We start from the raw sequence: 14,917 nt of genomic DNA, 5'->3' as shown, positions 1-14,917 counted from the left end.
CTCAGGGGGGAGGATTTCACGAAGCTGTGGATTTTCGAAAATACCGACACTAAATTAAAAACACAATTCATCACGGTGTGTCCAAAGAGTTTTGAAAGGGAGCAATAGGGGACTTTGGGGGATTTAGACACTACCAGAAGAGCTCGGTATTGGATCCTTTCCAGGCAGTCCTTCTGGTCCGAAGTCAGGCCGTAATGCCAAACGGGACAAGCATATTCTACCAGCGGTCTGACAAATGTAAGAAATATACGCAATAGGTGGGGGGTTGGGACACCATGACAAGCAAGGAGTTTTAAAGAAAGAATACCCAGGTATGCCCGTTTGATCATCTCCTGTGTCTTTATCTCCTGTGTCATCTCCTGTGGCCATAATTATTTTTTTATTTATTTTTCTACAACACTGAATATACCACTCATTTTACAGTACGGCTCAGCACTGTTAATCGATGAGGTGCAAACCGGAGGTGGCCCTACAGGGAAAATGTGGTGTCATGAGCATTTTAATCTTGACTATCCTGCAGATCTTGTCACTTTCAGTAAAAAAATGCAAACAGGAGGCTTCTATAATCTTCCGGAGTTCAGGTTTGTTAAATTTCCTTACTTTAACATTTTATATCTTTGTTGCCTTTCTTTTATTTGCTCGATAACATAAAAAATATTCTGCACATACTATGAGTCTTGCTGAAAAATCAGTAGGGACTACTTACATAATAAAAACGTTCTAGTTTATGTGTGCTTTGTTGCTTTTAATTAGCTTTTAATTAGGTGACCTTTGCTAATTATGCCTCTTAAGGCTATTGCTGAACATTTTGAAAGTTATAGAAGAAGGATCAGTTTATTGATCCTTTTGCTGGATGAATTTTGCCAATTTTGTAGATGATTTAACTTCAACATATATCTTTAGAGATGGCTTGTGGCCATGGGCGCCCATAAGCTGAATTCCAGGGGGGGGGCAAACTTCGTCTAATTGCTAAATTATTAATGCTATATAATAGAAATCTCAGAACAAAAATATAAAAATAAGGCAGCATCATTCAGCCAGGGGGGGGGCAAGAGCCCCCCCTGCCCCCCTATATGGGCACCCATGCTTGTGGCTGCTCTGTTGTCTGTAAAACTTGTTCTTTCTAGAAGACTATTAACATTTCGTTTCATTTTTATTTCTACTACTACACTAATTTCTATCATTCAGTAGTCAACTCTTTTAACTTTATGTTTTCTCCTCGCTGTTCTTTTAGGACTTTTTCTTCATTCATTTTTCCTATTTCTGTCACTCGTTAATTTGGAAATTAAACTAATAAACTGAAATTTTGAAACTTTTGAATTTTGTTTTAGTTCGAGATATTTTTCACCCATTTTTTATTGCACTGCTGGTAATTTGTGAAACTAATCTTTATACTTAGTAAAAATATATATAAAAAAGTTTTAATTTTCAAGATGATATAAGGTTTAGGGCAATGTGTTGATGCCAGTGATATCTACTTTTGACAAAAAATGTCATTCTGTAGTCAAAATCATATAGATGGCTCTCTATTTGCCTTTGGTCACTAGATTTGAGATTGTAAATAAGACTATTTCGATTTCGATGCGTGAACAATTATTGGTCCATATTATTTTAGGTAAAGTACTAAATTGTGCGTGTGTGTGTGTGCTAACTACACACAGATGCTCTTCCCAGACAAATGCTAGACAAATCCAGACAGATATGTATCGTGAACATCAAATTAAAAGGACAATCGAATCATTTGCCAAAGATTAATTTACTTTTTTTGCAATAATGATTCAATATCTACCCTAAAGGCACCACTTTTTTATTCAATTTTTCTTCCCATCCAGCTTGCTTATAAGTTGGGTGACCTAGCATTGTGGGGTAAACACATTTTACCTGTTTTTATGTTTGAATTGCTTTAACTATTCCTTTTTCCTTTGAAAATGAATATTTGACTTCTCAGTCCGGTTTAGGGGAGCTCCCAGGTGCCATGAAATTAAGTATCATTGACGTGCTAGTCATTTTATGACCCTTAACCTGAATCTGGATTATAAGACCCTGAATTATGCAAATAGACGTAAAATTAGATGAATACTATAAGATACGGTACTCATGTGAGAATACCATCATCAATTTATTTACAATTTTGTTGTTAAATCTAATAATATTCAAGCATCAAACTGCCGCGCACAAATAAAGTAAATGTTAAAACATTACTAGCTCTTATTTTTTATGGAAATTGAGCGCTTTAACAAAAATTAATATTTGCTTCATTTATGACAGAGCACCACAAGCCTACAGAGTTTTCAACACTTGGATGGGTGAACCGTCGAAGATTCTACTCCTCGAAAAAATTATTGCTATTATTAAACGGGATAATCTTCTGCAGAATGTCCAGGTAAGAGCGGGTTGAAACTATTTCTTGATTTCTACTTCTTCATTAACTTTTATAGTCTAATTACAGTTCATTATAGAACAAATTTAAAAACGGACACCATTTTCGTTGTTACACCCAATGTCATTCTGTCTCTGTAATATCTTTCTTCCCCCCCCCCTTTTTTTGTGTGTATCATATTTTAGTTTATGTATCTAGTCATAGTCGCGTTAAAAAATTCTGTGTTTATTTTCTAAAAACGACATACTGTTTGCAAGATTTGAGTTGTAAAATGTTGGCTAAATAAAATTGTGATAGACCTCAATCTTAACAATTTTTTCATCTTATTTTGAATCTTGTGTTTTGTTTCGTCTAACTGAAATGAATTTATTCTGCATCTAGTATTGCCTCAAAAGGGAGTGGAGGCGGGGAATAAAAGAAAGCATGCTATAAAAGTAATCACAGTGTATTAACCATAGGCTACCTAACACTCCAACTTTGGGGATAAATGTTTTGGTGACTTACCGCCATAGACGTGTGATTTATAATAGGGTACATACAGAAAGAGTTTTTTTTTTAGCCATGTATACTTTTCTTCTATGACACCAGTAAATATTTTGAAGGTTTCTTTCTTAAGCCTTTTTCTATTCACTGCATTACGGTATTACTGCATTGCCGCTTGTGGTGCTAGTACTATAAAGATATTTTTATTTTCTCCAATTCGTTGGTACGTAATGTAATCATTTTTCTGTATTATCTATATTCGCCTGATAATTCCTTTTTACCGCTTGTTGATTGAAGCTTAGTTCTAGTTGTTTACTAGAAAAACTTAGTGAATGTTTCGGACCTAGTACGCGTCGACACCGAGTCTGAGCCCGCCTATTGAGTCTAAACTTAATTTTTACTTTGCATGGTATCAAGACTTAATTCAGTTTTACTCCGATTCAGCATGCAGCAGTACAGTAAAAATTCGTTGTTTCAACTCAGCTCGTTTTTTCAATGGATCTAGTCTGCAGTCAGAAGTTAGCTTTTCTTGGCAATAAGTTAAGAATAATAATGTTTTTGGTACCAAGTCTCTACGATTCATCTTTTTGTCCTTCCACTGCAAAAATTGAAAATATATGTATCATTCTTGTTCAAACTATATGCGACATGCCTACCCTTAATAAAAGGAAAGGATGCATTATTAGCAATGTGCAACTTCCCCCTTCTTTTTTTGATAAAATGCTTGTGAAGAATTGACCCTTGCATAAATTGTAGCTCTTGCTCCTGGGGCTCTGTGGCTGATCTTCCCCCTCCCCTAAAAACTAATATTTTTTGCAGCTTTCTTCCATTCTCAGTGCAATGTCTCTCTGGGGATTTCGACCTGATCCCATATTGTGGGCTGGCTGCCCTCCAATTAGTTTTGTCCTTCGTAAGAGCAGTAGAATATTCCGTTTCCTATCGAATTATTCCTCTTTCAAGTTTCTACAGCTATCCATTCTATACACAATGGCCAGGACAAAAATCATAAGTTCGAGACGACTCTCTCTACTAAGTTAACGCTACTGCGTTGACTCTGATTAAAGTATTTTTCCTAAGCTACTCTAACGTGACTCAGCTATTGCTGTATGAAATGGCGGGTCATCGAGTGATCCAGGCACTATTTCTTGTTGTCTGTCTTTGGCAATTTTCTCATTTTTTTTAGACTCTACTTCCTCGTTTTGTTGGTTTCCTTGGGTACTAAATTTTAATGATTTTCAGTTGGGTTTTCATGTGAAGCACAAAACAGACCATGCTTGTGCAACCTTTTTTGAAATTTCTGGATTCAGCTCTAGGCTCAGGATTGATTTCTTCTGCTTTATTCGTGTGATTCCTTAAAGAAAACCGATTCTTATTCAACATAATTTTTTTATCAAAGTTAATGCTCTTTGGAACAAGAACGAGTCCGTTGTCTTGTTTTAATTATTATTTATTTGTTAGAATAACTTTGTTGTTCTGACTTTCAATTCACCGTCAGTAGTTGATTGTAGTGTCTCAAAGGTCCAATCTTAGGGAAAAGAGAAAGATGCATTTGACTGTCGTCATCCTTTAAAGCTTTTAACAATATTTCACCTTCACTGGATGTTTTTTGTTTCTTTTGCTGATAATAGCTCGCTAAGTAATTCTGGAAGAACAGTGTCCAAGTCTCACTCTTAGAGATATGATCAGTAACTTAATGTTTCTGAATCAAATGAGAATTCGGTTTTCATCTTTCAGTCTTCTTATACACTCTGAAGTGTCGATTATTACATGAAATTACTGGGTACTACAATTTCAAGTAGTTTGAAATCGAGTTACCGTATGAATGATAAATACAATGCGAGAACTCACATTGTCTATCGTTAAGCTCCTTAAAAAACTGTAAATGTCATAAATGATGCTCTGAGAATTTTACTCTCAATTCTAAGCCCACTCCTTAAGTGCACCTTTCCTGGTGGGCTTCTCCGAGGAATTATAGGATAGAATAGAGGCAGTCCAGAAAAAATCCCTAAGAATTTTCTTTAATGAAAATGAAGTTACTTATGTCTCCTTTCGTCGCTAAATAAATGTGGCTACCCTTTAGGATATGAGAAGAATAATGTTTTTTACCAAACGCCAACAGTGCTTTCCTTAACCCCTGGACAAATTCGCCATTATTTTCCCCCTTTTAAAACTTGCCTGCTTCATTCTGCCTCTACGGAACTCCTCAATTTTACAATTAAAAACTTTTGTACAGAAATATATAGAACAGTTTTTCTCTCCTGTATGGTTAAAATGTTTAGTAAGTGAACCTCCTCCCCCTTTTTCTCTTTCTTCTACAAATTATTGTTTATTTGTATAACTTTTCGAAACGCCATATTTGTGTACTGTATTTTTTTCGTTTAATGTTTATATTGGTCATTTCATGTATGACGGTTTAATATTGGTTTGGGTTTTTTTTTTTTTTTTTTTTTTTTACTTAAGGATTCGGCTGTATTGGAGCCTGTAATAGTCTTGAAAAAAAATACTATATTATGATTATTTTTTTTGTTAATATTGTTATTATTGGTCCTATGCCAGAGGGGGTAACCGAACTAAATATTTGGCAGAACACAAGAAGAGCAGCTGAGTCCTGAAATTTCTACCTTTGATCGCAAGCTTCTTGAAGGGTGTGACATACAAGATATGAGGAAGGGTTATTGTGTAATGTAGGCTAGCTCAGGGTGGGTGATTAAAACGAAGCTTACATACGACAGTAAGACGCTGAAATAGGACGTGTAAGGTGTTTATGGTGAACCTCTGTGACGAATTGAAAGTTCAATAGGAAGATTAAGGTGAATAAGGTGATCTACTGGCATAATAGAAATATTTTCAAGGGCTGTTGTCAAGAGGGGACATTCAGTTTTCCAATTGAAAAGACCGATTTTCGAGTTTTCAGCAGTGAAGTTAAGGTCAGATTCGTAGTACTTTGATGGGAGTATGCAAAATATCTCAGAAGTCTTGTTAAGAGGATGGCCAATAGTGAGAATGTCATCTGCGTATGCCATTATAGAGATGTTAATACCAGAGAGGCCACACGACAATTGACATTGATTTTGAATGCAAAGAAAATAGTTCTTAAAATGGGAGGGAGAGGCAAATGCGCCTTAGTTTTCTTCTTTTTTACTGAGACTGTTATTCAATGAGGCCTTACTATTTCACCATTCTTTAGAGGGACTGTCATCCTGGCCATGCTTACAAGTCGCTTTTCCATTATGCATGATCATTTGGCATTGTAATTTCGAAATTTCGTCTTTTGGAAAAATATTGATTTGAATAAACTGAAGGTATTGGTATTATAAGGAAGCTTTTTTTTTTTGGGGGGGGGGGGTCAATTCCGAGAATCCTTTATATCTATTTAATTCAGTCATCAGTTTCTTATTGCTCAACTCGTATTGTCTGATTAATGTCAAGTTTTTTTCTTTTTTTTAAATTTTCAAAATTTATGGCGAAGTAAAACATCTTACCATGGAAACCAATTGTTTGACAGAACATCACCTGTTCTGGAACTGTGGTTTCAAACTAGATTGGTTTTAGGACCACAGAGTGCTTTTACTGGGACTGCAAAAATATCGCATGCGTTTACTATTTGTTTAGTGCTATTGTAATTACAGCTGATAACATTTCTTGCGATATTTGTCTTGGGGTATATTGTTTTGAATAAATTGCCCATTTGTACTCTATTAGTCATCTGCCTTTGAAGTACAATTTAGTCCAGAAATATTTCAATGATTTAATTAACAGTTGAGATGCAAAATATTTTTTTTTCTTAAAAGAATTTTGTAGAGTTAATCAAACTGGCACAGTCCTATCCTGATGGTTTAAAGAATTCCTATGAGCGATGAATCTATTTTAAACCATCTATGAATCGAACGGATTCTTTCCATGCTGCTTACTTTCAAAATTAAGCCTTAGACCGATCAGTCACAACAAAAAACGCAAGAGCTGCATCGGCATGAAAACAACAACAAAAAACAAACATATAAAAACTGTTTCAGGCAAAGCCCCAGTCCATCCCATAAAAGAGTTTCAATATTTTTATATTTATCGAATCAATAATTGTTTGGCAATCAAATTTTTACTAAGAATATTTTACATATACAACTTCTTTACATGTGTGCCGTGCGGTACTTCGGCTAGGTGGTAACTCTACAGAAACTAGTTCGTGGCCTCGGTTTTTATAAAACAATCCTGATTTTTACTGAAAGGATCCACGATCCGTCAAATAACTTTAAACGGACCACTATGAGAAGAAATTTTGAAAAGTTTGAGCAACGCTCATCTAGAATCCTTTCATATTCTCTCGTATGCATATTCCCTTTTTCTTTAACCCCATTGTGATCTTCCCGAGGTGCACTCAGTTTCTTATATCTGATCAATCTACTTACCACGTTTGTAATTCCAATAATTTCAAATTCCTCGTACTTTCGTCAGTGTTGCCAGGCTTAAGCGTTTGAATACCTATCGAGTTTTCAGGAAAACTACCGGGGTTGGTTTGAAAAAATCACTCATTTTGGAAACACTCAATAAATGTTGAAATTTTTGGTTTGCGTGTGATTTTTATTCATTATTATTGCTATTATGTTTCTAATTGTTGTGTCATTTCTTGTTTTGTTCTACTGCTCTTTTACATTAAGTTTTCTGTTTCCATTAGTTTTCTTTATTAAGTATTCTTAAAATTTTTATTGTGGTTATGAAATCTTGCCCTTCCTTTTTTTGTCTCCTGCTCTGTTTGCCTGCCATTAAGTCTTGTGGGTGGTAATGTTCCAGAGTTTTTTGCTTTGTTAATTGTATCTATTTTCTAATAAAGATCTGGGAAGCTACCCACTAATCCTTGCCAGCTTCATCCCCTTCTGAAGTGATTAGTTCTTAGATTATAAAAGGTATGCACAAAGCAGCTGTATGTGGGCTATTTTGTTATATTATTTTGTGTCCCGTATTTATTTTTATGTGTGTATACAAGTTAAGTGGATAAATTAGTCGAGGCAGTTTGCCATGTTTTTCGTGCCGCATTTTGGTTAGTCGTTTCTTGGGATTACCAATTAGGGCAATTGGAATTTCAGTACTAAGGCCGCTGTATTCAATTTCTATTCCAGCATTTTACAAGGTCCACGAATGTATTTCGAGGATTTCTGCAGATTATGGAGGTTTTTTTTTTTTTTTTTTTTTTTTTTTTTTTTTTTTTTTTTTGTAGGCATGTGGTGAAAAGCTAATGACTGGATTAAGCGATTTGGGAAAGATTTATCCTCAACATATTTCATCTATTCGTGGCTTGGGAACATTCTGTGCTTTTGACGCCTCTTCACCTGAAAAGAGGGATAATATTTGCGCTAATCTCCGCTTGCAAGGTAATCATTTGTTTCCTTCAGTTGTTTGATTATTTTTATGTATAAAGAAAAAGGAAAAAAAGAGCCAAATAAAATGTAAGAAAAAGAAAAGTGGTTTCTGATCGCATAATAAGAGACAATGGTTTAACATTATCTGTAATAAAGAACCATGTGCCTTCAATCTTTTTTTTTTTTACTTGGGCACTTCGTAGGGAATATTTGATAGTAGAGTTTTGGGAGGAGGCTCATTCATTTGGAAACTGAAAGTTCTAGTGCCGGTTTCCATGCCTTTTTCCTTAAGGGATAGTTGATTTTACATCAAAATCCCTCAAGACATCCGATCAAAATTTGGGATAATCAGTTTACTAAATTGTTGAAATGCACGATAAAAATGTATCTGGGTTGACGTAATCCCTACAGCCCCTAAAGAAAGGACGCAAATTATGCGAGTCGTCGATTCTTTACAGATAGGTTTATAACGGGAGAATGGGGGATTTTTTCATTTTGTGTGTCCAATTGGCTCGAAACTGTCGAAACTCGAAATTCTGAGCCAAGAAGATCAAGCATTTTGTTCAGGGAGAGGGCAGGGTATAAAGGGGCCTGAAAATGGCCTAAACCCTTGCAGGTTGAAACATCTAGCCGTAAGCACTAGGCCTAAGATTAACCTTATGTACAAGACAAATTTTAATTTGATGACTCCCCTACCCCTCTCTTCAGGAAATTGGGCAGCAATAAAGCTGAAATCTTTGTTTCCTGATTGGCTTGCAGCTGTCAAGGATTGTTGCCTGGGTTAAGGGGCCGCAAATTTTTTTTGAAAGGCGAGGGTCTATGGGACCTGGAAAAATGGGCTATAACACTATTTGTCCTTCATCAGTTCGATTATGTCACATCGAACGATTGGTATGCGGTGAAATGTGGCTTGTTCTCAAAATATGATTTATATTAGCTTTGCTTGACTGAAAGCTCTAAAATTCTTCGTCGGTTCAAAAATGTCTGCATCCTCTTACAGGACAAGTACGCAGGGATAAGGTAACCTCCATTAAGACAAAAATATTAAGGAAACAAATTGAATTGTATTGATTCGTGACGTCTGTTATTTATTTAAACAAACAAGCAGTTACAACAAAATAGAACATGTACAGATTCTTTTAATAAAATAGCGGCTGAAGATACATATGTTTTCAAGACAATCTGCAGGATGCCTTCAGCCCCATAAAAGAACAAAAACCACGTAGATTTTCAATGCATATGAATAAGAATTTTAGGGGACCACCTCCCCTTAACCCTCTAAAGGTCATAGTTTCATTTGTACATTACGTAAAATAAAATATATTTTAAACTTCTTCAAAATTTATATTCAAAGTTTTGCTCCGGGCGCAACAGAGGCCAGAACTGCCACTGTACCTATAGTAAATAACCATAAGGCCTCAATGTGTATTTATTATTAATTATTTTTTCCCAAAGCCACTAGATGATAGAATGGTAGTATTTCACAACTACTTTTTCGGTGTTTGTGTACTTCAACGAGAGTCAAAATGCCGGTGAATGCAAATTATAAGAAAGCCAATCGTTTTTTATAGTCTAAGACCTTAACCACCAGGTTTAGAATCCCACATATCGAAAAACAGTTCTATAGTATGGGGATCAAACTCTGAAGTGTAATGTTGATATTGTAGTGAGTTCCATATTCATTCTTAAATCATCTGCTGATAATGACATGAATGCTGTTGGGTATTAAGTTGATAATTTCAGGACATGTTCAGGGGATATTGAGCTAGATGAAAAGACACTATTTGCATCCAGGTTGTCAAAAGGGCATATCACCAATGCCTCACAAATGTCTTTGGTTATTTAGTTGAAACTTTCAGGGAATGTTGAGGTGGATGTTGAACTAACTAAAAGGATACTGTATGCAGCCAGGTGGTCAAGAGGACGTGTATGTAATACCTCAGAAACGATTATTGTTATAATAATTTATTTATAACCCACATCCTACAAAATATATGACACTCGTGGAATTATCCGAAGAAATAAAAAAAAGTACCAGCGACGAAACTAAACACAAAAATGAACATCAATCAATAAAATACTAACAGCAAATACCCCAAAAGACTCATAAGGCGATGGTCGTACCTTAGCTTAAGTGTAGCAACCTTTGCAAGCTTCGCACTTAGCCTGTTTGAAAGAATGGGTTGTTTATTTGGTTATTTATTCTCTCACAAAAATAAACAGCAATGCGGAGCACAAATGACAATGGAATGAACAGAAATTAACAATAAAATGACTGCAAACGCTATAAAAAAATCCGTTTTTGGAAAAATACAAAAGAAGGTCATGCTCTGAAATGAAATTCAAAGTTCTCGTTCATAGAGCTTCATTAAGACCATTTCTTTGAGATGGTATATCAGTAAGGTATTCTGTCTATTAATTCACTGTTTCGGTACCATCATGGTTAATGAAGCAAAAACTTGCAGTGTCTGAAATATGCCACACTTGAGGAACTAAAACTGGAGTACAAACTGCAAAGACCCTTTTGATTATAGCTTCCTTTGTTGGGAGAAATTTTCTCATACGCTACCCTTGGGCTCTTAACTGCTATATTTATCCAGATTGAACATATAAAAGAAAGATAGCTGCCAAACGAAATTCCTGGCTAATGCATTGAATTAGAGCAGGGAAGAGAAGCATTTTTCCATATCTAGTATGGCAGGACCTAAATTTGCAAACAAATAAACTTACAGTGAAAAGCGTTAATTGACAGATTAACTGAAGCAAGATCGACTTAAGTATAGAAAATTCTTAACTAGGCTGCTCATGCTAAGGCTTAGTAGAAGAACGTCGTCATCATATACAATGTATGACAAACCAACTTTACCATAAAACACCGAAACTTGCCGATTGTAAGGCATTAGAACTCTTTAGAATTACTTGTCTTTAGAACTCTTTAGAATCAACCCTACTCAGCGACTACAGGAAGTTTTTATTCCTTCCTTCTCTTGAAAAATAGATTGCAGTTCAGCACATATCTATGGGTGCCATGGCAGTTCCATAATACGCTGATGAATATTAGGAATTGAATAATATATACAAATGCGATTATGTGATATATAAAAATTTAATAACATGTTCAAATGTGATTTTGTGGTATCTACTTAGAAGAAAAGCAAGATAATCTTGTTGACGCTTCTATAAGCAACATTTTTTAAGCAATTGTTATTAAGCAATGCAGTTGTTAGGAATTTAGAATGTCCTGGTTATTGCATAATAGATTTTGTTTTAATTTTTTGACCCATGCAAAATTAAATGGGCTCAAAAACAAAGAATCATAGGTGAAATCATTGTCTTTGCAACTATCGGATCAAACCCAGCTTTCTGTGTTTGGTTAGGTGTCATTTTACAATATTGTATTCGTTTTAATCCCTATTTTTCATAGCTTCTTTTTTATTGGCTTGTGGTTATAAGTCTTGGTAGTCAATAGTTTTTGTAAGAGGAGAATAAAAACACAAGAAAAAGAAAATATACGTCTCACCCTTTCTGTGTTCAGGAAGGATGAGAGTCATGTAAAAGTTCCCAAAGTTGAAATCAGAAAGCTGGATAAAGCAGCATAGATCAGTAAAAACGGAAGGTCTTACGTGGTAGTAAATAAGTAACTTGTTCCGCACAGTATTAAAATAAATGTAGGGTATCTTATTCTCAATATTTTTCTGTGGTTTGTCTTAGAAAAAAGTGAAAGAATAGGAGAAACGTGCATAATGTTCTCTTATTTAATGTAAATTATTGATTCCTATTTTAGGTGTTCATTCAGGCGGATGCGGAGAAAAAGCTGTACGTCTTCGGCCGGCGCTTATTTTTAGACCAGAGCATGCTGATATTTTCCTTGACAAGCTCAATGTAGTTTTAAAAGAAATGAAGGGATAAGCTTTTTTTCTCTTTGTTGTCGTCATGAAAAAAGAAGCATTCGTATTTTCTACATAATTTGGCTGTAGCCTTATTGGATAATATTGTGACAACAACATCATATTTCCACAATGTTTCTGCTAAAGGCTACAGGATACGAATGTTTCTATGAATTTTTGCTGTTAAATAATCAATATTTATATTGTTTTTGGGGTACATTGCTTTTTAATATTTTAGTGGTTTCAGTTAAGTGCTACAAACTTCCATGTGTAGCATGTACATTGATAATTTCTTCCATATCTATCTCTTATTGTGTTGTTAATTTAAAAATTAATGTGACCGTCTAGTCTTCAAAGGCAGATTGAAAACAAGGGTTTTATAAAATTTTTAGCCGCCTTTTTGTTTTATCAGTATTTGATTTCTCTTTCTTGGTGTTTCCAAAAGCCCCTGAAGAGGGCTTTTTGGACGGAGACAGCGGATTCGGTTAGTGAATAGATATGTTGTCACTTGTCCATTATCTCAAGTAGTTACCTTTCTGTGAATAATTCCGGTCTTTACAAATGTTTCTGAAGTATTTCGTGTTTTGGAATGATTTACAGAAAAATTACGGATAAACATGAAGCTGAATAAAAGTTTTAATATTGTTTCTGAGGTGATTTTCTTAAAATCAAAAAATATATTCCCTGCGAAATAGTGGCATTGACAAATATGACTTTCAAGTTTTTTTTCTATTAAAGTCTGCCCGATTCCTATGGCCAGTATTTTCTAGTGGAAGAAATGAAGCTGTGAAAATTCTTAGATAATTTTCAAGTTATAAAAGAAGTGGCTTGAAGCTTTGTAGATCTTACGCTGTGAAGCCAAAATCTGTTTTTGAAATGAAATAAATGGAAAATGAAAATATAAATCTTTCAAAGATTTGATCAATCGAGCCATCAGGGCCAGTAAGCATCGCTAACGTATTTGACTCAAATTTGTGATAGCGTTGCGAATGCTATTTTGATTTTGAGTAGTCGATTAATTCTTTACCAGATTCTGGAAGGTCGCTCTAAAACTCCTGCTGAGGGGGGATACTGATGTGCAAAATCAAAACCTCTGCAATTGTCTTTATTTTTGCTTTGGCAGGGAGGTATCTCCTATTTAACATATAATTGTGTTTTTAAGTCGTAAATATGTTTGCCATTTCACCGTTATCTTTATTTTTACAGTTTTTTCGGGGCTCTTGGATGGTCGCTAAGATGTCGCCCCCTAACCCCTGCAAAATTGAAACTTCAATAGTTGTCGGATTTTCTTTGGGTGGGGTATTTTTATCCTACTTCTGTTTTAACTGTGTTTTTAAGCACATGTATATATATTTATGTATACCAATTTTACATTTATTTATTTTTTTACAGTTTTTGCTCTTGGTAGGGTGCTAGGGAACCTCTAGTCTTCTCACTCCCTTAACCATAAATATTGGTGTTGCTATTTAGACACAAAGCCTCTTATGATACCGGTGTTATTGATTTGACTAGGAAGGATTGTCGCTATGATTTTATTCATAAGGCAATGATTCAGGTAGGCTATGATTTCATTTGTCCTGTTACTTTGTTAGAAATTTGAGTGCTTCCTTTATTTTTGTTTTCAATTCCCAATCCGTATTTCTAGGCCCTGTGTTCCGACTTGTTTATTGGATGGCTTTCTTGATATCAATTTACTTATATTAGTGGAAATCAAATTGAAAATATGTATCTGTCTGTGTCATACATTTCCGATCATCACTGATCTGTCCAATTTATTTCTGTCATTGCGTGCACACCGTATGTTAGGAAGAATCAGGTTTCCCTAAGTGACACAACTAATTTAACTTCTTTTTCCTTTTGGTGCTAAATAATGATAAAACAAGAAAAATTTAAAAAAAAACCATCGCTACAAAGGTCTTTTCGACTTTTCATGTTACTGAACACCTTTCAGATTCAAAAGAGGAATATTCCCTTTGGACCATAACCTCTTGCCACAGCTATAGCTTTTTGTTTTGTTTGCACTATTCGCTTTAATGCAAAAGCTTTATAGGGGACCTTAGATGCGATTAAAATATGCAAAGTTTGTAATGGCAGCGTCATATTATTTTGTAGTTATCCCTGGTCCAAGTATATTTTATTTGACAAGTTTTTCTTTGAAATTTGGTCATTGTAGTTTGTTATAGTTGGGTTTTGTGTGTCATGTTTTAATTTAATGAAATAAAAACTATTCACTGTCTTTATTTTCCGCCTGTTGAACCATTGCAGTTTATTTGATATTCTGTGTGATGTTGATATATTTTTCTTGACTACTATAAATAACAAAATGAACAAAAACAAAATAAACAAAATTTTACATATGAACATAACTAAAAATGAACATAACTAAAATGAACACACAATGAACATAACTAAAAATGAACAAAAACAAAATCAATCTACCAAGCATACAACTACTACAAATCAGTATCAATAAATAAATGAAACCCAAAACAAACAGAAATTAAAGGAAATAACAGAGTCAAACTCAAAACGAGCAGAAATTAAAATGAGTAAAGTTCTAAACCCCCATGCTTTCTAAGAGCCAGAATATAATTTGTGCTTTACTGAAAAAAAATTCAAATGAATTCACTGAAAAAAATGTGCATTGTCAGTTTAATATCCATATGCTGATACTTATTCCTTAAAATTTTAATTAATCTTTGTTTTCTCAAAGTTATAAAAGTGAAAAAATTTAAAAGATTTTCAGTAAAGTACAAGTCATATTCTGGCTTTTAGATAGCATGGGGTTTAAAACCCTACTCATTTTAATTTCTGCT

At 34.6% G+C, this 14,917-nt stretch overlaps 1 protein-coding gene across 1 annotated transcript in view; it reads left to right on the top strand.

Annotated features, from left to right (window-relative positions):
• Gabat (4-aminobutyrate aminotransferase) overlaps nucleotides 1-14,337 on the top strand; it is a 34,546-nt gene extending 20,209 nt beyond the window's left edge. The window contains exons 4-7 of the mRNA XM_089091112.1: nucleotides 424-581; nucleotides 2,269-2,383; nucleotides 8,073-8,226; nucleotides 11,999-14,337. Of these exons, the coding sequence (XP_088947238.1) occupies nucleotides 424-581; nucleotides 2,269-2,383; nucleotides 8,073-8,226; nucleotides 11,999-12,123 (552 nt within the window). The 3' untranslated portion in view covers nucleotides 12,124-14,337. The remainder of the gene's footprint in view (nucleotides 1-423; nucleotides 582-2,268; nucleotides 2,384-8,072; nucleotides 8,227-11,998) is intronic.
• Nucleotides 14,338-14,917: the final 580 nt, after the last annotated feature.

This window comes from Artemia sp. Qi Xiang Cuo, chromosome 1 (assembly GCF_049724085.1).
Source record: "Artemia sp. Qi Xiang Cuo chromosome 1, ASM4972408v1, whole genome shotgun sequence".
Taxonomy (NCBI): Eukaryota; Metazoa; Arthropoda; class Branchiopoda; order Anostraca; family Artemiidae; genus Artemia; species Artemia sp. Qi Xiang Cuo.
This window is presented reverse-complemented; position numbering and strand designations above follow the sequence as displayed.